This window comes from Labrus mixtus, chromosome 1, assembly GCF_963584025.1.
Source record: "Labrus mixtus chromosome 1, fLabMix1.1, whole genome shotgun sequence".
In the NCBI taxonomy this organism is placed as follows: Eukaryota; Metazoa; Chordata; class Actinopteri; order Labriformes; family Labridae; genus Labrus; species Labrus mixtus.
The window spans coordinates 28,742,408-28,767,040 of record NC_083612.1 but is presented as its reverse complement, the minus strand read 5'-3'; the positions used below and the strand labels follow the sequence as shown (position 1 = coordinate 28,767,040).

Below are 24,633 nucleotides of genomic sequence, written 5' to 3'. Positions count from 1 at the left end.
GAGTGTGTGGTCATCACTTTATGATCATGTGATTTCAGTGACATAAAATATTTGTGTTAGGGAAGCCTCCCCAACATGTTTTGGCACTGGTGCTATTTCATTCACTTTGCGCTGCACAATGTTTTCACTTTTTTCAGACTTTCCTTACTGATACACTTAAGATAATTCTAGCCAGAACTGGTAGTTAAATTCAAGAGATGTCCCATTCTAAGTAATGTGCTGCTGTGACAGGTTTCCAGATCATCAACATTTTAAAATTGTGTTTATAATCACGATAATAATATGGTAATATGAAGCTGCAGAGCTTTTACATTTTTGGATGTAGCAGAACATTGTTTAACTCTGGCAATAAAATGCTGTGAAAGTATTTGTAAAGAAAAATCTGAAATTGGTCTCGAAACACTTTACATGTTGGAAAAACAGTAGTTGTAAACATGAGAAAGACTGATAACAATGTTTGACTGATTAATGGATTTAGACCATTAGAAGGTTTTTCATCCCTTTTAGGTTCTTTTAGGTTTTTTGTGGGCGGGGCCAAATTTGGGCTTGATGATGCATTGTGGTTCCTTATAAGTCAACTCATGTTGCAAGGCCCACCGTGTGTTTTATTTTTCCTGTTCTTCTATCATTTGTCTCTCAGTTATTGTTTGTATATGCTTGTGTGTTGGCAATGACAATGTGCATTCATGCAGAAATTTGACCTGTGTGAGGTCTGAAGTAATTTAATGGAATTGTTTTTAGTCCAGCTTTGCTCAAGACCTTTTGAGACTGATGATAGGACTAATATGACTGAGTGGAGTTGTGTGGGTGTAGTGTGAGTGTAATATCATCGAGGATATGTCCGCTTTCGTGGCCTGTACTCCAACCAAACATCTGTGGTAGGTGCTGCCCACTCACTTGATAACTATAATTACCTTCCTGCTTTCAGCCAACACCACCTCTCCTGTAACACTAAAGCCTGCTATCTTTCCTGCACAAATGATAGTTCCAACAAACACTGTCTGCTAGGTATGGTTATGTGTAAAACTCTATACATGCTTGTGTTAGATGGTAAAGACCTTGCCTGCACATGCACACTCTCTACAAGAATGAAATATGCTTCTTTTTGTGTATTTCTGTGCACATTCATCCATTAGTGCTTCTGCACTTTAAAGAGAGCCATTAAACCCACTTTCTCTCTGGTAATGTTCGACATCTGCAGCTTTGTTTTCATATGGTCGATTAAACAGCAAGAACAAAATAGCGCCCAGTTTAACTACAATTTTATTCTTGTTTCATAATGGTTGGTGCATAAAAACAATCAGATTTCAAAGGTGTTGATCCATTCTATTAGAAACAGGAGACACATCTCTTCAAACTGTTGTTCAGCATGCCGCAAATTTTATTTGACTATCCCACATCTTACTGCATGTACATTATTAATCAAAGTGATGGGAGAGCACTCCTTGTCTGGTGAAGCTTAATCAATACATGAGTTATGAAGATGAACAATTTGTGTGTGTGTGTGTGTGTGTGTGTGTGTGTGTGTGTGTGTGTGTGTGTGTGTGTGTGTCTAATCAATAGGTAAGCGATTGACACAGGTTATCTCTCAGTGGATTTAAAAAATCAGATATTTACATTGACAGACAGATGATGGATGGATAAAACAGAAAAACAGAGGGGAACAAGGGTCAAAGTAAATGACTGACATGTAGAAATGAGTACATCCCATACATAAATTATTAGCTTTTTAGCTAAATTACTTTTTTTAATCTTAATATATTTAACTGGATGTATGTTGTGAAAAACAAACATACATGCATTTCAGTTTAGGCCAAAAAGTTTATTGTAATCACAGCTGAGTGTGTATATGTGTGTATTTGTCTGTGTGTTAGTGTGTGGTCTGCCTCTTCGGTGGCCAATATGCTCCAATTGGAATAAGATCCTGTTTGTAAGAAAAATAGAGTGAATGAAAGTGACTGTCTGCCACACACAACTAAGCCTCTATCAATAACAAGACTGTTACCTTTCCCCAATCAATACACTGCCTGTGTGTGTGTATGAGTGTGGAAGTGTGTGTGTGCAAATGTGTCCACACAAAGCAACACTTCATCTAATAGGAAAATGTAACCTCTCAGAGTGAGAGCTGCCTGCTAGGCTGTGTCAACAAACCACAAGATACACACACACACACACACACACACACACACACACACACACACACACACACACACACACACACACACACACACACACACAGGAGCGCAAATGTTGGAGTTCAACCGGGCAGTGTGTAAGTGTGTTTTTATGGATAAAGGCTACCTTGTTACTCAGGTAAACTAAGCAGCATAACTAATGGAACAAGTTTTTTTTAACATACAGTATACATACTGTACACACGTGTAACACAAACACTTGCCAAGCTGGCATAGACCCCACTAACACACACACACTCTATGCCTTGTGTCTCTCTTTCTAGCCCTCTCTCTACAGTATCTGTAATACACCCACATACACACACACACACACACACACACACACACACACGCTCTTCCATGCAGATTGACACACTCAAGGAGAAAGCTGAGGTAGGGAAGATTTAAAAAGAAGTTGACAAGTTGTGCATTTACTCAAATAAATAATCCTCCTAAGCTGTGAGGTCATGACACTTTTCCCTCCCAAAATGTGTTGACTCCAGAAAAAAAAAATATAATATCATGTCAGTTTTATTTGGTTGCTTAACCATGGGAGAGGGAGAGGTAATGTGGCATCAAAATGACAGAGTAGGAGATGCGCACTGCCTAATTTGAAAACAGATGTACAGAGTCACATACCCCATGGGTGGGTGTTTCAAGTTTTAAGGGGCAGCAGTGTGCTGAGACATATTTATATGTGAAAATATAGAACACAGTTAAAACCCTCAAAGGTAAATGGATGGATAGTGTATTCCTGCAGGAGATAATTTCCTTCTAATCCAAGTTCAGAATGGTTTGAAAAGCAGTGTAGTTGTTGTATATCCTTGTTTGTCCTGCATTCTTTTAGTCATAAAAAGCATCTCTAGCTATGAGCTAGATAGCTGTTTGAGAACAGTGCAAGTCATTGAAGTCTCATTTTTTCTCTGCAAGTTATTGTAAAACCTGTTTGAGGTTGATAAAAAGCAAACCAAAGAGAGGAAATAGTGAAGAAATCCTTTAATCAATACCAAATAGAGGCTCTGGATTTTTTGTTTGGACAGAATAGAAAAAGTCAGGAAAAAATAGTTGAAAAGTAACATTAAATGTCTTTTGGCTTTCCTCAACTCTTATCTCACTTTCGCACACACACACACACACACACACACACACACACACACACACACACACACACACACACACACACACACACACACACACACAAGTCAACACAGCGCATGGGTGATCAAAGGAGCTTTAAAGTGGACACAGGGTTTGGTCCTTGAGATGAGGGTCTTGTTCTGAGATTTGGGGAGCCGCCAAACTGGCTGATAGGCAAAAAGAAAAGAAAAGAAAAGGAGAGCTGTAAATAACAGAGACGAGAGGAGGTCTAAGAAACAGAGACAAAGTTACTTGGCACACAAACACTCCATGAAGTCTCTACAAACCTGAAAACCACCAGAATCCGCCTGTGCCCTCTCTATGACCCTCTCTCTCTCTCTGTGTTCATGTTCTTACTTCCTTTTTGTATTTTCAGCTCGACTTTTTGTGGAACAGCATAAATACTTGAGTTTGTTTACATTCCCCACTAACACTCTAAGACTGTCTCATTAGCGTTGCATAATGTTGCCAGAAAACTAGAGTTCAGTCCAGGCACAAAAAAATCTTATCGAGTCCAGTTTGAAAATCTAATCTTGGCTAGCAAATGTATTAAGTATTTAATGAATTATACAGCCTTAAATACATTACAGCATTATTAACATAAAAACACCCATTTAATAAGACCATAGGTTGGATAAAAGGCTGACTTTGAACCTTTATTTCCCTCCATTCCTTCTATGTAACCGTTTCTTTGAGGCGTCTCTTCACCTCTGAGCTCATCTGTATTCTGTGTGTGACTCAATCAGTCTCAGCACCACAGACAGGTCTATGAGTGCATGTGATTCATTTCCTCCTACAGGGGCAGACAAACACAGCCTCGGCTCTACTGTGTGAGGATGGAGTGAGTGACAGAATAAAACGAGCGAAAGCAGAGGGATGGGGACAGAGCCCAGGCTAACTGAACAGTGACCTCAGAGACCGTTAGTGTGGAGACAGAAGGATGTTATTACTGAGATTTGATAAGAAAAGACAGCTCAGGCCTGCTTTGCTCCTTACTTTGTATGTGTGTAATAGAACAGAGGATAAAGGGTTCATGAAAATGGACTGTTAAACACAAAAAGACACATTCAATACACACACACACACACACACACACACACACACACACACACACACACACACACACATAGGCTGTCCATCACTTGCTGAGTATAAACCATTACTTTGACACTGAGCTGCATCCTTGCAATAAAAGGCTTTCGTTTTCTCCCTTATTTTTAAACCTTTGTCACTCCTTGTTTGAGATTTTTTTCTATTTTTAACACCAGTTCACAGCATGACAAAAAAGGAAGAACGAATATCAGAGAAAGGAAAGAAAGTGACAGACAAAGACAGAATATTTCCATAAAAAGGAGAAGACAGAAAGGGCACGTTCTCTGTTGGTTAAATCCGGGATGATGCAGGTTTATTGGCTCGTGCAAGTGAGTGTGTGTGTTTGTGTGTGTTTGTGTGTATGTGTGTTTGGTGTGCGAGTGTAATCAGTTCCAGATGAGTGACCAGGGAAGGTAACCCCCCCCTCCTCCTCCTCCTCCTCCCCCAAACTCATTTACCTCTTCTCATCTCTCCCCTCATTCATTCCCTCTCTACCTGCTCCTGTAGACTCTCTGATATTTACACACACATTTTTCTCAGCAGGTCTGGAGTCACTTGATACATGCTGAAGGGATGCAGGCGGTCTCTTGCACCTGCTCTGACAGAACACACACACAGAAACACACACTGTAGGCAGGAGTGTCACAGAATGATTAGAAAACGTAAAGAGTGAAAAATGGAAACCAGTGGAAAGACACTAAAAATAATCTAAATTGAATGTGTGTGTATTTTTTGAGCGTATTGGAGACCGATGGTCATTCACATTGGTCTGCAGAATGACAGAGTGTGTGTGTGTGTGTGTGTGTGTGTGAATGAGTGAGTCTGGTGTCTGTGCAGAGGCAAGGTCAATAACACAGAGGTTATAAATGACATCACCCACACACACACACACACACACACACATTAAAGACAAATGTTACACTTACAAAGGTCAAGCACAGGTCTCTCTCTTACTATATTTCAAAAACAAAATCTGTCACTCTCCATCTCTTTCCTCTGCTGTTCCATTGCCTTACTTAGGATGCAACAGTTCTTTTAATGCATTAAGTATATCCTGTTCATACATTCCAGTATGTGATATCTAAATCCAGATGTGATTTGTCAACTTGAGACAGGAACACACATCTTGAGACAACATGTCAAGATTCCCACAAAGAGGCTCTATTTTACTAATTCACCACAGGTACATATACATCATTGATATTGTAATGCACAATACCACAATCAACATGACTGAGATCAACAGTGCAGAAGTTATTGAGCTCTTCAAGAAGTTAATCTGCAGAGTTTCAGTACATGTTCTTAAAATAGTTCAGGTTTTAGTGCAGGGAGCGGTGCAAACATGGTTTTGTAGTTAATACATTTGACCTAATTTTGTTTTTGGTAGAGCTAAACAAAAATAAAGTTGCATCTTGTTTATAACTAAAGGAGACACGAATCAAGTAATTGAGCTTTAACAGTTGACAGACTTTTCCAAATATGATGTACTGCAACTCGATCAGTCAAATTTGACGCATTAAGCTCCCCACCTGTCAAGTGCCGTAAAGCAGACGAGCATCACTAGAGATACAGTCGTCTTCTTTAACATGAAAAAAAAAATTGTAATACATCAACAGTAAAGCACTTTGTCTATGTGAGCTCTATGGATTAATAATTGATCTAGTATAAATATTTAATAATGATAAATGCTTTGTGCAATACTGTATAGGTGTTCTTCAGGGACATGTTGTGAATAGCAGATATAAGCGCTATTTGTGGCCAAAGCTGAAAATGAAAAACACACACATACAAAACAATAATTTTAAAGATGTGTTAAATGTACCACAGTTATACAAAAAAAAAAAGATGATGTATTGAATCACCGTTATACTTTATGTATAGCTCAATCATACAAACACGTACCTAAAGTAGCATGGACAGATGTAAGGATGAATACACTACTTGTTTATAAACACTGAATTAACTCGATGTGTGCATGGTTGTAAAAGCTTTCAGAGAGGAAGATTATTGTTTCTGGAGCACACAGCAGGAATAACCAAGAGCAGAAACTGTACTTTGTTAGCACTAGACGAGAGTCCAGACATGAACGAAAACAACCCTGCCCTGCTTCTCCAAAATATAATCTTTGTTTCTGTTTTTCTGTTTCCCCTCAGTGACAAATATCTCTCTATCTCTCCCTTGCTCTCTCTCACTCTCTCTCTATCTCTCCCTTGCTCTCTCTCTCTCTCTCTCTCTCTCTTTCTCTCTCAATCTCTCCCTTGCTCTCTCTCTCTCTCCCTCGACTCCCTCCATCCTTCCCTCTCTGAAGTATGTTTCCCTTAATCACCTTTTTAATTGGTCATTCCTTCATATGATCCAGTAATGTGTGTAGGAGTTAGATTGGGTAGGACAAAATGGTAGCCTATTATGCCCGCACACACGCACACGCACACGCACGCACACACGCATGCACATGCACATATATTTTCACACATGCTTGCGTGCCTAACTTGCTTGTGCACACTGAGCAGACACACACATGTCTCTACATGTACACAAATTCTCTTGTGATGTTGACACGCTATATTAATAACAAAGAAAAACGCATTAGAATACTTGTGTTGCCATGGCAATGCAGAAATTAATCAGCATACAGCTAACTAGCTATAGGGGATGTAAATTACCTGCTGCATTCTGTTTCACTGGAGAAGAGATTGTGTGTGCACATATTTGTAGTGGATGTTTGTGAAGCGTGTGTGCACTGTATAATACTGTGTGTTTGTTGGTGAGGGCTCAAACTATCAATAATACATCAAATAATGATACAGGTGTTAGCTGTGATAACATCCAAGGGATGGTGTTGGTTCCCACATGCAAACACACACACACACACACACACACTCAAATTGATTGCTCCTTGAAGATCTTTCTCTCAGTGTTTTGGCTCACACTGATAATCACACCCTTATTTCCTTCTCTTTTTTTTTACTTTGCTTCAGACGGGCATGGCAGGTAATTATGCAGTGTTTTATTGCGAGACCTTCGCTAGACCACTGTCGAATCAAAATGAATGATTTGAATAGAAAATGTAAGAATCACTTTGGCAAACAGTCAGTAAAACTAAACCAAATTGGTCATGCAGTACGAACCATCATTTTATATGATAACTTTGAAAGGAGCAGTTAACATTTATAAATAATAAAGGTCATGTATTATACAAAATACAGCATGCTTTTTGAACACTAATATATGTCCCTATCCTGTCTACAAACCCCCTTATTGTGAGAAATGTCCATCCTGTCCATCTTTTGCCTGCTCCACTTTACAAAAAAATCTGTGCTCAAACATGTCGTTTGGGCAGTGACCCCTCCCCCCAGGTGGGTGACACTCCCACAGCTGTAGGTATGCGTTCTGCCGTCTGAATCTGAAATACAGGGGCTTATATATCAGAGGGGATTTTTGACAAGAAACTTCACAGACATGTTTTGGAAACCTCTGAGACATACAGTATTTAAACTTGTTGAAAAGGAGTATAACATGTGACCTTTACGGGCATGTGCTTCTTCACCATGACCAGTCCTTGTATTAATAGGACTGTCTTTATCACATCACAAAGCCACAGCTCTGTCTCTAACATTGAGTGCAGCGCAGCAGTGTCTGCTCACTCAGAGGAAGAGACAGTGGTTTCACATGCTTTGATGTGATGCTCTCTCTTTATAGATGTTTTCACCCTTTGAAATATAACTTCTCTGAATGGCTGCGGGCAAGAGAGTCAGATCAAGCCGGGTCAGTGTGAAGGTCTTTTTAAGAGGCCTTCGGAGAGTCTTTGAAACACGCTGGTGATGACGTGCTTCAGTCTTCAGCCCACCAGGCAGCATGCAGCCTCCTTTTTGGATTTACATCCAAAAGTGAATTGCCTGTCTGAAAGTTGCGATAGATTACCTTGGGTTAGGTATTCATCAGACATTCATGTCAAGAAGTTTATGTTCTCCTCATTGCATCTACACATTTGCACAAAAACAGCATTTCTTGATTATTGAATATGTGTGTAGTGGGATTTTCAACCAAATCAAAGAGGGTAAAAATACTGGAAACAGATGCCAAACATGGAACAGATGAAATGCCCAAAGTCTCTCTGTTTGTGTCATGCTCTCTTGGAAATGTAAGTGTTTGTGTGTTTAATGCTTACTTGACGGTGTGTATGACTTTTACATTATGTGTGGCCAATGCTGTCTTCCCATTAACAGAGTGAGGCAAAAATCTTGTCCCAATTTAAAGAAAAGACCCTGTTTTCTATTATCTGGCTATCGTTGCCCGGCTGTAAATAATTGAAATAGTTGTAAGAGCATTTCCTTTCTTATGTGAAAGTAGCTGCTTGTGCCTGTTTCTAAATTATTTGGCTACTCATAGTAGTGCCTGACTGGAAATTAAGTGCACATTAACTCTCCTGCTCTGCTTTTAAATTAGTCCACCACCTGCACTAGGGCTTCACTGTAAACTGTAAAGCATTTGCAAACAAGTTATATGTGAGAATAATTTACTGCAGTTCACTAGCTGCTAATTAGCCGGTCGCCTGGCCCCTGAATATTGTTAAAAATCTTGGCTCCATTGCCTATCAATTTAAGTGAGAAAGTAGTCTTTGAAAATGCCTGTTTTCACAAGGCAGGCTTGCAGGAGTTACCTCAGTTAAGGGAGGGTAAACCTGTACAACATTGGTGCTCACAGTAAAAATGAAGCTCATGCGAGTGTAGCAATGCTCTGCGAATAGCTACAGGAAGGTTATTTTATAAAGTCTGGTTGTACAAATACTGTCAAGCATCACCATAGCACACAATTCTAACTATAAGATGGATTAGTCTAGTTGAAGTCTAAAAAGGTTTGAAAGTCTGAAGATTCGCCTCTGAATCTGCAAGTTATTTTATAGGGCTTTTCCCCTTCATTGGACAGGACAGCTTAAGACAGACAGGAAATGCTGGGAGGAGAGAGTGTGGGATGACATGCAGCAAAGGGCAGAGGTCGGATTCGAACCCACGGCTGCTGTTATGAGGTCTACAGCCTCCGCACATAGGGCGCACGCCATAACCGCCCCGCCATCCAGCGGCCCTGCATCCCTTTTTCAAAATAGGTTTGTCTATTTTTATTCCTTGCAGGGCCTGAGAGAAATATTGCAAAGTCCTATTGCCGGTGTCTAATTTAAGATTGTAAAGGGTTACTATGATGCTCCACATGCTGAACCACAAGGATCCACCTGAGGCAATTTGCATATTGGACTGTTCTACCTGCTTTACTAACTGCTGCGCTACACACATAAGGCTATAAATAAACTGACTTTAGAGCAGTACAGAAATCAATTAATATTACAGGGGCCTTGAGCAAGTACAATACACACTGAACACAGTCTGCCTTCTAGACTTCCAAACCTTTCCTCTGATCAGTTCAACTACGTACTCACCTGTTAGTTCATCAAATGATTCTCTGCAAATGTGTTACCCTCTTTTTTGCCCTCTACCTACTTCTGTCCTTCTTTCCCCAAGCCAGCTCCATTTTACCCCATCCTCTATATTCCTCACCCTCTCTCTCCCTCCCTCTCTTTTTTTCTCCCCCCTCTCCCTCTTTGACAGTGATAAATTGCCTGTTGGGTTGGGTGATCCATCTTGCCGTATCCCACACCTGAACACACTCTCTCTCTCTCTCTCTCTCTCTCACTCCTCCCCTCTTTTACCTCCTCTTTTTACCTCGTCCATTCGTTCTTCCCTCCAGTATCCGTACCTCTCAAGGTTAGTGGGGCTCACTGGGGAGGAACTGAAGGTAAAGATCTGCCTGACAACTCACGCTCTACCATGTGTGTGAAAACACATTAGAAACAGGTGAACAGTGTGCGCACAGAAACGTTATGTGTACTCTTGAAAGACAAAGTCAAATCAAGAAACTTAGGCAGGTTTTTTCCACAATGGTTGAATGTCAACCATGACCTACTTCAGAATTTGATTCCTCAATAACCGACCTTTGGCTTAAAGCACGGATATGCTATGAATTGAGTATTGGTGTCAATATGAGAAAGCAAGATTTTAGCAAACTTGTCTGACAACAACTTGAACCAATTAGTCGAATACTCCACCCCTGGCTGCAGAGAGAGGTTTTATGTGTTTTTATCATAAACCTCAAGCTTCCTCAGGTTAAACTTGAATCATCCTGTTAGCCTCTAAAACCAGAACACTTTTTAGACACTCCCATATCCATGAAAGTCAACTGAGCGTGCGTGTACTTTGAGGTTTCATAATCAAACAGTAGCACTCATTCATACACAGGAGCTCCTTCAAGTTACCACAGTGCTCCTCTGTTGCTCCTCTGAGGGAGCAGCTGAGGGTGAAGAGTCCGGCTCAAGAGCGCTGTTGTTACTATGAGAGTGGAGGCTCATTCATGCAGGTTTGAACCGTCTGACCACACGCTTGTTTCACCAACCAATCAATCACATATCCTTTCTGCTATTTTGTCCCAAAGGAAGATTCAATTGGAAAAATACTGTGTAAAAAGGAGGGATACAGATAGATCTGGGGTAAAGATTAAACAGAAAGAAACCTTTTTTAATAGCCTATGACTTCCTCTGTGGTGCTGTAGCATTGTGTACAGTCAATAGCACATAACAGTAAACAACAACAACCATTTTAAACCCTTTATATCAAGCCCTGCAGGCTCCATCTGCTCTAGGTAATTGGAAAGTTTAACGGCTAGAGGCTATTCTCTGTCTCTGATTGAAGCTCAGACTGGGAACAAACAGCCAATTTAATTCTCCCTCTCTCTCCCCACTCTCTCATACACACACACACACACACACACACACACACACGTATACGCACAGCCTATTTCCATCTGTGCCAGGCAACTTCTGAGGAGCCTCCCCTTCTCTTAAAACCTCGATTTACCTCTAGCTTATTTCTTTCTCTTATATCTCGCTCCATCTTGTAGATAAGCTGGAGAGAGGGCTGATGTTTGGATAGAGGGGATGGTGCTGTGCTGAGATGGATGATATGTGTTAGTAAAGCAGATGATATTATATCTCTATTAGGTTGAGTTATTGATGAAAAATGGAAAGAAAGAGAAGCAGGCTTGTGACATATCAACTACATTAAAATGGATTTAGTACTTGTAATTCATTTTACCCAAATACATTTTTTTTAAACTCTCAAAGCACACAGTGGTTTGCAGAATGATGCAGCAGCCAGTGCATCATGTTCATGAGCAGCAGATGTAACTGCAGAAAATAACAATTAAAGAGGAGAGGACTCTAAAGGCAACATCTTCAAACATTTTACTATTATTGGAGCCTCATCAGAGAATAAAAACCTTATTTTTAACACTACAGTAATTGAGCCACAACTCGTGCAGTGAAGTCTGCATGGAGCCGGACTAAAAACTGTTGCTTAAATGTCAACCTTGTTCTCGTTTCACCTACTGCCCTTTACAATGCTCTGACACAATAGACTCACAGTGCTGCTTAAAATACACACACACTAACTCACACAGGGAGGTCTTCTCTTCCTATCTTTGGATTCAGTCAGCCTCTTAACCTATATAGTTAAGCTAGGAATGTCTGCGCACACACACACACACACACACACACACACACACACACACACACACACACACACACACACACACACACACATTGGCAGTGCAGTGTATTTAGAACAGGAATGCCATTACAGTACTTGTTAAACACGAACAACTGACTGGAACAGCCCTGGCTCTAATTTTGACCCTAAAAGGTAGGTGTGTCGCCAGTAGTACACATGCGCACACACACACACACACACACACACACACACACACACACACACACACACACGCACACAACAGCATCACTGCACCATTATTGAGAAAACAACGTAATTTCTTCCTCTTTGTTTGAGCACACAGCATCTACAGCAGGACTGTATTTGATTCTGGAATTTGTCAGTCCAAACACTTTTGGCTGTTCAATACGACCGCTGGGTCTTTTCTCTTTCAAGTTCAGCCACTGAAGTATAAGCAACATGATTTTCGTGTTTTAGCAGTAAAACCACTTCAATCAGAGATGAGCTTTACCTGTCATCGTAAATCTAAACATTCACAGTCAACTATTTCAAAGTGTTTCAGATCAAGTCATCATTGTTTTTTACAACACCATTGGACCGGCTTAAAGATTTTAGTCATAGTAAACTAAAGTTAGCATCCTCTTTACCAAGGACAACAGCAGCAATCCAAACCTCAAAATAATCCCTGCAACTTTCAGTCAGCTAGCTAGTGGCAGCAGATACGCAGCCCTTTCTGGCGTCCTTTCCATTAAAAAGTCCGTTTTTAAAATGCACAACCTCTTCATTTGGCTTTTTACCTGTTTAAACCTCCATATCTTTTAATTCAAAGGAGACATCTTCTGCTTCTTGTACAAACACAGAAGAGTCAAATTGAGGCTCCGTTGGTAGAAATCTACAATCTGCTATATTGCTAAGTCACTGGAGTCAATCACCAAAAGATATTGAGAAACCCTTATACAGTAAACTATGTGCTCCACAATTTAAAAAAAAAAACCACATGTATAATGTAACATGGATCTTCTATTGAATACAATCCAATAAAAAAGCCTCTTGTAATTTTTCAGATGCTGTTTGCACGAGTTCAACTTCAGCAAAGGGCTGTAAGGAGTGATGATACTTTAGGACCCTAAAACATTGTTTTCTCCTCTTGAATGCTTAAGACACAGCAGTTATTGTTCACAGCATCAGAGGTTAGTGAGCTCATACTCTGAAAATAAACCTGCTAGTCATAACACTCACAGCACTAAAATAAGACTGCAGGAGGCTCCATGTGCATGTGTGTGTATGTATATGTACGTCATGTATGTGTGTGTGTATGTGTGTGTGTGCGTGTGTAGGTGTGTGTGTGTGTGTGTGTGTGTGGGTAGGTGTGTGTGTGTGTGTGTGTGCGTGTGGGTAGGTGTGTGTGTGTGTGTGTGTGTGTGTGTGTGTGTGTGTGTGTGCGTGCGTGCGTGCGTGTGTGTGTGTGTGATAGAAAACAAATTGAATCCTCTCCCTCTGGACTCTGCTTCAAGCTTCTCTAGTTTCGTCTGTTGTTGAGCAGATGTATCATGATAACTTCATCCTGTCTTATACATTTGTCCCACACTGTTACACAGATTTCACATTACAAGGAGATTGACTTGTAAAACAGTTGTTTACTGGACTGATTAAGGGGGTATCAATTTAAAGCAACTGGTTGTTTTAAACTGTTTGCCAATTCACTTTTTTTTACATTTTAGTGTCATTGATGGATATAACTCTTGGATGGATAAAAACTTGATTCAGTTAAACTTAGTGTGCAAAGAAAAGTACTTAAAGTGCTACAGCCTTTATTTTTCAACCACATCAACATCCCAACATTGGATGACACCTAGGCATACTGTTATCTTTAGCTTTCTAATATTACCCTAAAATCCTGATGCTAAAAAAGTGATTGAATAAAACAGCCCACTAAACATCCCTTCACTTTGCATCTGCTCTAACTTTGAGTGTTGAAAACTTAAATTAGTTTTAAAAAGATAAAGCAGGGAAACAGTGACAGACACACACACACGTCATCCCTGTCACTCACACCTCAGTGCGCCGAGATGTTTCCCGGTGTGAGATGCTGAAGATAGATGTGTTATGTCTGACTATGTGATAGCCTGTGACAGTGCCAGCGTGTGTGCGAGGTGTGTTTGCGTGAGTGCATGCGCACGCTTCTGTGTGATATTTCAGCTTATGACAGCAGCTTGGCGAATATTAAAGATGTGGTTAGCAGGTCTTCAAATACACCAGCATGCAAAGGGTTCACAGTGTGGCGATAACACCTGCGGCTACTGGAACACTGTGACACTTTTCATTCGGGCATTTGGATGGATATTTCAAAACTTTTAAAAGTCTGACAGAAAAAAATGACAAGAAAGGAAAACAGTTTCTGAACACGCACCATTTCGCCTGACTAACAGATTGCCTGACAGATGGATATTTAGAAAGAGATCAGACAGATACACAAAAAAAAACATATTAAGATACTAAACTTACTAAATAGATACCATATTATATAAGTGTTATACTGTATGTGCATTGCAATAATGTATATATCTAAAAACAAAAACACAATCTTTAATATATCTACAAATATTACAACTACATAACAATTAAAAATACTGATGATTATACTCGGAGGCCAAAAAAACTGTTTAAACAAGTAACCCTACCTAGAAGACTGGAGACGTGTGATTTATTAAACCCCCATAATTAAGCGAATCATCTTCTCGTTGAGGCTTCAGAAAACCAAATTTGAGGAATTCTGGGAGAAGTGGAATCTTATAGTCTATGTTATTTACTCATATCATATATTTGTCACATAAAAGTTATTAGTAATAACGCACTAACTTTGTTTAATATGTATAAGTAAGCTATATACACCTATGTTCTTATAATTATTTGCTCTTGCTTTTTTTATAAATGGAAAACACATTTTTTCCTAATTTTTATTTTTGTTTTCATAACTGTTCTGTAAAAATTGTGAAGATGTGTCTCTGGAAGTTATTTAACCAATGATAACTATAGATTGATCTGTGATTTTAAAATAAAATAGAGACTGAAACTATGAAAATGTAGCATGGAGAGACAGATGCATAAATCCTGTTTTATGTTCTCTACTTATATCTGTATTGTGGAGGTGATGGAGAGGCAGTTGCCATGGTAGCTACAGACCTAATGACAGCAGGTGCCATTTCAACACCATGCAGAAGTGTATGTGTTGGTTTTTGGAAGTGCACATGCACTTCCTAGTGTGTGTTCAGTGTGTGTGATTTCATATGGACCTCATGGGGCCTTGGTGTGTGTTTCTGCACACACTGTTATGCACCAGTGTGTGTTCACTCATGCATGTGATTTAGCAATGCCCTGTTGGTGTGCAGGGGCAGTGGGTATATTTGCAGTTCAGGAGTAAAGAAAAGCAATCTGATATTGACAACAACTTTACAAACACTTGATACTTTGCATATCATTCAAAATGTGATGTATGTATTCAATTTCCAAATGAATCCAAAGTAGCAAACTCCAATTCATCATCTGCTCACTTAAGAATCAACATGTTTTTTGCAGGTTATTTGGCTTTGCATACAGACAGGTTACACAAACATGGAAAATCACACATTCAGCGCCTGAGGTAAATGTTTTAATTAAGTCTATATCCTTTGGGTCAGTGTCTGTAATGACAATGATGGCACTATTAGAAAAAAGGCCATTTTATTTTCTCTACCTACTCATTTCTACCTGTTCCTTGTTCTCTTCTTCCTTCTTCCTCTACTCCTCAAAACTTCAGTCTTGTTTCTTCTATTCTACTTTTCTTTTAGAGAATACTATGAAGTGTCTATGAAACTGGTATCTGATCTCTGCAGGCAAAATCAAAGTGTGAGGGGCCTTCATCAGGACACTACAGTAAGCAATGCAGAAACTATGGTACTATGTTGAATCTCTGTTTTCCTCCATATCTGTGTATGTTTTTCATGGTATAGATGGAGGTTGTTTAGAGTCATAGTTATGTTGATTGTTTGACACACTGGGATTCAGAACCCTATCCGTTTAAAACATATACATTAGCCCTTAGAGACAAACACAATCAGCTTTCATTTTCAAGCCTGTCAGTGCACAAATTCACACATATCTGATCCAATTAAAAGTTCAACATTTTGTCACGATAATATACTGTATATATTTTTTAAGAGGCATCTTAATTAGATAAAGCTGACCACCTGCTCATCTCTGCTCTTTGATGTGCCAAGATGTTGTTTCCATACTTACATATAGGTCCATCTGTAGCTTGAAGGAGCTCTGCCAGTTTTCCTGAGCCATCTCATCATCAAGGCAGTTTCACCTCGTGGATACTTTTTAATTTCTGTTTTTTTTTTTTATGTTTCACTAGAAACTGTGGAAACTTAAATCATCGTATGATTTTCCTAGAAGACTTTGCTATCACTTTACCATAAGCTCTTCTGATAAAAAGCTATTAAGTTGTTGAAGTGCCATAGAGAGTGTACAGGTGAGTGTACAGTAAGCAGTACCAGATCATGGGATGATGTGTGTGAGTGTGCGCCTGGGGGAGGGTCAAATTGACGTAAAACCCACTGAGAAGCTCTTCAATTCAGCCTGCATCAGCATCCCTCCCTTCAAACATCCATCCAGAGCGTCTTGCAGTTATTGATGAAGCCACCTCTTTATATGGTAATGTCTTTCACACCTGAAAGGCATCAGGAGGGCATTATCGTGCCTCTCCTGCACTCCCTCCCTCTCTCTCTCTCTCTCTCTCTCTCTCTCTCTCTCTCTCTCTCTCGCTCTCTCTCTCTCTCTCTCTCTCTCTCTCTCTCTCTCACACACACACACACACACACACGCACTATCACAAAAACTGTATATCCTCTCTTACTCTTGCAAAAAAGAAAAGAAAAACACACACGTGCACACTAACACCGGCTATTATTCACAAGAGTCTCACATATTTTCACCCTCTCACCAACATGCACACAGCTATCAGGAGCCCATTAACGCTGATGGTGATATGTATGCGGCTCACATCTGTCACATGTCGCTTCCGTGGCAACACCAGCTGCCGTGGTTACCAAAGGCCTGCTCCTGTAGCGTTATGGGATTTGGTTATTGCAGGATAGCTAGCTACCTGTTTTCTGTAATAGCTACATTCCTTTGAAGACAAACTGCAGAGCAATGATACTCCACTGTTTGATCTGATAAGTGGACTAATTGCTGATAAATGACTGGCTTTGGGTCAAGATTAGCCAATGACTGGGATTAGTCAAATTGATTCAATTCACAAGAGTCTTTAGTCTTGTTTGTGGGCTAAATGCAACAGCTAATAGAGCAAAAGCTCTTAACCTCAGTCTCTATTTATATGATATTATCAGTGTCAAAAAAGTCTCTTTGTGGTAGTTCTGGATATTATACAAAACCCTTGTTTTGCAGTTACAAAATATTGTCACTCTTTATATTTGAAGCATAACAATGATTGTACAATGATTAACATTTTCATATGGATGTACTTAGGAATGAAGCTAACTTGTTTTTTCAATCACTGATCAATCTGTTTCATTTATTGAACATTGAAGCAACGGTCCATGTTTATTGAATAAGTAAAGACCACTTCAATGTCAGGGAGTCACTTTGGATCTTTACTATATCTTTTACTGACATTGCACTATTTGGAAACAAAAATAGTGTATTTTCTGTGCTTTCTAGATTTGAGATAAATGTGTCTTATGAAGCTACACTCAAAGGGTGTTTTGTTAATGTTGTCGTTGTCGCACATGATCAAACTATATGGTAGTGAATGGGACAAGAAAGTTGGTTTGTAAGGTTAAGCAGGGAGAGAACAATAAAAAGCAGTGTTGATATAACCCTTACTGGTATTGTAACAGGCAAACTAAAAACAGGGAAGTAACACCCAAATATTCCACAGCAGGCTGATGGCAGCTGTTCAATCTGAATCCAGGCATCAATGGGTATCCTCAGTGCCCTGTATGTGTACTTCATCAAAATCGAAAAGAAAGTGCAGATGAAAGAAATGTCAATAAATCTCAAGTTGCCAGTAAGAGGTCCTCAGGGAGAGTGTGTTCACCAACATGTCCTTTTTTGGTTCCATTTTTTTGTCTGAAGTGGAACTGTATACGTTTGACTTTATAAACATACATGGTTTTGACTTTCCTCTGATCTGAAACAGACACTTTACTGGTGGCTGAACACACACGAAGACACACACACACACACACAGACACATACGAACACACAGACACGCACACGTACAAAATGACCCACTTTCCTGAGCTGAACTGGACCAACCCCAAAACAGATCACCCCACATCCATCTCCGATCTGGGAGGGAATATAGTAAGAGAATACACATAAACAGATACACAGACACACACACACACACACACACACACAGTACAGTACAGCAGAGAGAGAGGCCTTAAGTGAGTGCAGATGTGGAGCCAGATGTGCTTTCAGGCCTGTGGTTACAAGTGTGTGTACATTTATTTTTGTGTACTGCTTCTGGTCTCAGACCGACTGAGAAACAGTAATAAAGGTACATGGACCCGAAACACATTTCAGTTTATTCAGTTAATTTTGGTGGTTTAGCTTAGAGTGAAGCAGAAGCCCCATACACAGAGACTACAGTCGTCAGCGCATTGGTCACATGTAAGAGGCCCGTCCGGGACCCTTTGAATGTCTAGCCCACTTTCTCCTCTCCACAATTCCTGTCTCTCTTCAGCTGTCCTATCAACAAAGGCATTAATGCCCAAAAAACTTCCTGCGATATCATCTGTCTTCTTAAAGGTTTACGTAACTATCTCAGTCTGTCCTTATCTCCCTTCAATTCCTGCCGTGTAAACTGACATGTCTCTTTGGAGCCACTAGGGAGCAGACTACTGCTGAGTGTTTGATTCATACATGAATGAACAACTTGAGGTTTGTTCTTCGTAAATAATGGCAATATATAGACATGCAAAATATACAGTTTGGTTGCACCAACTATACGTTGCATATCTGCAAACATTGGGCACACACTTAAATAGATTTTTCTGCCGCACCATAAAAAAATTATATTACTGTAAGACATTGTGACAGATACTAGCTTAAACAGCAGTGTGTGTTTGTGTTAAAACAATGAGCGAGAAAATGCTACAGAAACATTCTAAATGCCCTTCAAGCACAAACACGCACACACACACACACACACACACACACACACACACACACACACACACACACACACACATACACACGCACACACATACACATGCACACAGAAAATGATTAAACAGGCCTGTAAAGGTCAACATTTGCATGGCATGGTTTTGGTACATTGTGTGTGTGTGTGTGTGTGTGTGTTTGCATGCGTGCATGTGTGAATTAGGGACATATATAGGTAGGTGATGTGTGTTGTGAGGGGTCACATGTCACAGAGTCCTGTGGGTATAACACAGGCTTTCTTGCTGACAGCACACCTGAAAGGGACAGGGATACCACACACACACACGCGCGCACACACACACACACACACACACACACACACACACACACACACACACACACACACACACACACACACACACACACACACACACACACAGCTTGCTGCCCTGGCACATTTGGTGAAGCAGACAGATTATTAGGTCCCATTGCTTCACCAAGGACATGAGTTCAGCCTTTCTTGGACACAAACCACCTGTGCAGGTCAGCCCCTCTCTTGTAAGAAGAGTGTGGGGAAGAAACCACACAGAAGGAAAAAAAATAGCCAGGAAATCCTGAGCGGCTAACATAACTGTACAACACTGGTCGATTGTAGAAATGACCCCACTAACCAGTGCTGATTCAGTGCAGCTGCTTAGTTGACAACCCCGAATATCAAGACAAGTAGGAAAAGCTAAAAATAAAAAAAAAAGTGTCTGTAAAACCTGCTACAAATCTAAACAATATTGCATGATTCCTTATTCCACCACTTATCAGAACCATTGGTCTTAATGACTGACAGATGGGTGTAAGAGGATATATCAGAACATTGGCCTGTTCTTGTTAGCTATACAAAGATTTAACAAGGCACAGCATCTTCATTTCGATTTTCACCAAATAAAAAAATAGTTATATACCAAGTATAACCAGTTACAATCAAGATCACTGTTACACTTGCAGTAGTTGCAATTTCATTCATTCATACAAGAAAACCTGTTTTGTGGATCTTCTAATTGAGTCAGCTCCTCAATGAGAGATATTTTGGTCAGTGACAACCCAACAAACTAGTACTAGTATACTAGTTTCTGTGATACTTAAAGCAAATTCCCATGTGTTTTAATACAGATACACAAAGAATTCATACAACACCAATTACAAAAACTGCATGTTATGCGCCTGTGCTTATTGTACACTGTCATAAACTTTAACCACAATGTCGGAGCTCTAATCAGCATACCCAACCTCACAACTTACATCTTAATTAGTGGTCTGCCCACCGACCTTCCCCATTAACCTCCAGCGTTCCAAACAACTTCCAACTGTCATGTTTGTGGTTTAATGAGACCCCACAGTCCTCACCTCAGTCCACGTGTTAGTGGCTTTACAGGAAGTCTTTTTGTCCCACTGTCTGCCTGTATCTCACTCCCCCTGGCTGGCTGCACTTTATTAGCCCCATGCTGCATAATGTGGGCTTATTTGTTACCAATTAACTCCAAGTCTGATGCTTAGCTCCACTGTACACATAACTAAGATCCAGTCAACTGCAGCAGCAGATCATTGAACCCAGAGGCAACACGTTTAAGAATTATGCAGAGTCAAAGCCCTGCCAGGAAGGGTTTCGTTTTCTTCTTCATGCCTTCATTATGCATAGTGATTTTTTTTTTTACCAGGCAAACAGGCATTTATTTAATTCTCTATGATAACATCTATCATTGTAGATTTTCTAATTATATATCCAAGTGCTACCTCAGAGCCTACAGTATATGATCTTATCTTAAATCAATATCAATATCTTATCATAAACCAACTCACATCACTCTAGAGCCCATGATCTACCTTTTGAGAATCATTATGCTGATGGAATTAACATTGATTATATGGACAAAGAAAAAAATTCCTCTGTCAAAGAAAATGTGAGCAAAACATCCATCTATATGGATTGTATGAGGGGTCAATGTCTTTCAACGATCCATCACGTTCTTTCTCTTCAAATGAGAAAAGTCATGTAGAATACAATGAACTCAGATTTTCTACATATGATCAATATCGGTAAACTGGAAACCAAAACTCCAAGGAGGCTTTTCTGTGTTAACTATTATTTTGTTTTTTGGACTGTTAGTTATTTATAAGCGACTTCAGACACGATAATTATCCTGAATCCCGAGGGCTGTTTGCTTTCTGCTCTCCACAGATGGTCAAATGAGCGATGGAAAAATTAAAGCATCCTGGTGATTTATGAGAACAATAACTCTAAGCAAGGCGATGATTACAAGCATAGTTTTTCAAGAGCAACTAAGTGTCACGGCCCAAATGCCACAGTTAATAAAGGAACAGGTTATTTTTGGAGGCTGATGCTCTGAGCATATCAGTTGACTTACTGGTGATACAACAGGTAGTGAAGACTCATATGAAACAGGATTCACACACACATCTATACACACCATACGGCAGAAGGACAAAGCGGACTCTCAGTTTTACCTTGCTGGAGTACGGTCCAGGGATGAGCAGTTTCAGTGCCTGCCTTTTCAGCTCTGTCAGTCTAGCATTGCAGTTCTCACACCAAATCCCTCTCTCACTGCCTGGGGAACTTCCGCTGCCTGAGGCTGGCGAACCTGTCCCAAATCCCGGGGAGCCACCCAGAGACCCAGGTGATCCTGTACCAATCCCAGGAGAGATGGTCCCAGGAGAGCCAGAGAAGGATCCTGGTGAAGAGATTCCTGAGCCCGGGGATGGGGTGCCTGTGGAGCTTGGCATGGAGCCGGCTCCCTCAGGGGCGGGGCGCGTGTTGGAGCGGTTGGTTTCCTCGTAGGCCTTTCTGTACCATGTGTCCGGGAAAAAGGATCCAGATTTGGTTGGAGAAGTGTCAGGAACCTGTGAAAGAATATAACTTTGTTAATTAGCTTGTTAAATTGCAGATATTTTGATATCATGGCTGGAAAACCAAAGGCATTAAAATAATCAATTATGAAAACGTTATTCCCTACAGGTTTGGCTGACATGAATAATTTAATCTGAGCGAGCTCTAATATTATTATTAGGATTATACTTCATTACAATTTTTCTTTTCAGCCTTGGCCAGTAAAACTGCAACCTCCAACTTATTTAAGGTGGCATGCATTAGGATGAGATTAAAATAATGAGAAGGGAACATGTCTTCAATCATGCAAATTAAAAGTCAAGACATTTGCATTTTGCCTGTGGAGCAAAGAAATATATTTTTTTAAATAAATCCATCGAGTGTTGTCAGTTTGGTTCCTAATTTAGTTGTTTGTGGGTCTTCTTAACTTGAGAAATTCATAAGACTTAAAAGCAAATGATTCTGACTGAGAGAATATCCTGACTACAGCTTGTATATGAAGGCTAAGTCTTCATGCCAACATAAGGTAAGTGTTAAATAGATACCTCTTACTTGCAGGCTCAATATGTTATGGTCAGTAACAGTATTCCAACAATACTTGCAGGCTATTAGCGGTCTTTAAGTAGACAGAGTCTAAACTAACATTGGGGCTTCAACATGAACAATTAAATAACATAACGCAAAAAAGCTATCCTAAAACTTCCTGTAATGATGCTGCAGCCAAAAGTAAAAACAGGTTACATAGAAGATGCTTCCTTTACAACTTCTGAAGGATCAGGTCAGATTCCATGTGGATGTTATTTTTCTCTATTCACACAGCCACATCAAGACATCAAATCAGCCGCAATGAGTTCAAAACAAGATCCTCATGCGGTTGGTTGAATCCAGTCTGAGAGAACAGAGGCACTGATGTGGTGCTGGCGGGAGAGGCTGGGTCCTGTAACTGCTGTAATCCCTCACCAGGGCTATAATAAGGAAACTATATGAGTGGGGCTGATACTGTAGGTGCTCAATCATCTCCAAGTGCAGAGGCGGGTATAATGTGAGCCAACCCTGTGTTATAAATTAACACTAATGAGACTGAAGGAGGCAGGCAGTGACACAGGTGTGAGTGTAATATACTTGATTTAGCTGTTTGGTGTTCAGTAAGTAATAATTAAGAGATGTGGGAGACCTATCGGTGAAAATGCATGCTGCTGTTGGGACACCATGAGCACTGATGTGAGAAATTTGATCTTCACAAAGCAATCAATCTGCAGCATGAGCAATGTTTATACTGTGAGCACACTACAGTTTCCTATTAGAATTTAAAGGCTATTGTGAGATGGAGAACATATCTAAGTTCATGTGTAAGTGTCTTATCAGAGGTGAGTCCACTCCTCCTCTGGTTATAACCTACCCCATATTTTCTGCTCCGGCTGCTGACAGACCTCTCCTTGGTCCCCGACAGTGAAGTCATGTTGCAGGTGAGAGGAGGAGGAGGAGGGGGAGTAGGAGAGGAAAAAGACCCTCTGCTGCGGCTTCACATCCAAAAAGACGCCACTTGATCGATTTCAATTAACGCGACTTCCAAATGCATGTGGACACCGGTTACATCCTAATCCCGCGGCAGAGACGAAAAGCAGCAAAGAAAAAATAAATTAATGATGCGCTTGTTTTTCTTTTTCTTCTCCTTTTCCTCTTTCCATCCAGGCTCCTCTGTAAAGCAAACTGAGGATTCACACCAGAGGTCGAAATCAGACCGCTCCCTGTCAGCAGTGTCCGCTCTCTCACTCTCTCTCTCTCTCTCTCTCTCTCTCTCTCTCTCTCAACAGGCAGCGCACTCAGTCCTGCCTCTCTCCATCCGCTCTGCGTCTCAGAGTGCACAGGTGAAAACAAAACCAAATTCCAAACTCCGTCGTGGACTACCGACCCCAGTCACTACTCCATAGAATGACTGACATCTGGCTGACTCAGACCACAGCTAAAATGAGCCGGTTCCTCTTTATTATTTCTACTTCAAGTTTGTCTATCCGTCGTCTCCTGTTGACTCCCCGAGGCTCCGCACTCTGCTGAGGCCAGCAGAGGACTGGAGAGACCAGAGAGAGAGAGGCGCACATCTGGATGAGGGCGGAGCCACCCGGCGCTGATACGCAGCCCCAGATCTAAGGTGAGTGGCAGGTGGACTGCTGCCTCTTGAAAACTGGACTTCATGCATTGATCTTTGTGACTTCATTTTACGATGATGTGATTAACTCAGCCGTAAAAAAAAAGGTACACTTCCAGGGCTTGGGAGAGGACACGATAGGGTCTTAGCCTCTTTTTCTCTGGGAGTTTTGAGCTTAAGTAAAATAAGTATAAAAACTGTACTAAACACTTAACAGAGCTTTACTATCCCTCAGTGTTTCATATATTTATTTTGTTGTCTTTTATACATTTGTCCAAACTTGAATCAATCCAAATACAATAAAGATCCCTTTGTCTTCTGTTTTGTCAATAAGGTTGTACTATTATGTATTATATTTTTTTCGTTGTGATTGTCTTCAAATTTGGAAAAGCAAATAAAATAATAGGGGGAAAACACTCTATCTTGGTCTAGCATTTCCCCATGTCTTCACAAAATGTT

General features: G+C 40.4%; 1 protein-coding gene across 1 annotated transcript in view; it reads right to left on the bottom strand.

The window, feature by feature from the left end:
* Positions 1-24,221, bottom strand: part of kif26ba (kinesin family member 26Ba) — an 85,321-nt gene extending 61,100 nt beyond the window's left edge. The window contains exons 1-2 of the mRNA XM_061041064.1: positions 23,428-24,221; positions 21,650-22,042 (exon numbers count right to left, since the gene is read on the bottom strand). Coding sequence (XP_060897047.1) covers positions 21,650-22,042; positions 23,428-23,487 — 453 coding nt within the window. The 5' untranslated portion in view covers positions 23,488-24,221. The remainder of the gene's footprint in view (positions 1-21,649; positions 22,043-23,427) is intronic.
* Between the last annotated feature and the right edge of the window lie 412 nt (positions 24,222-24,633).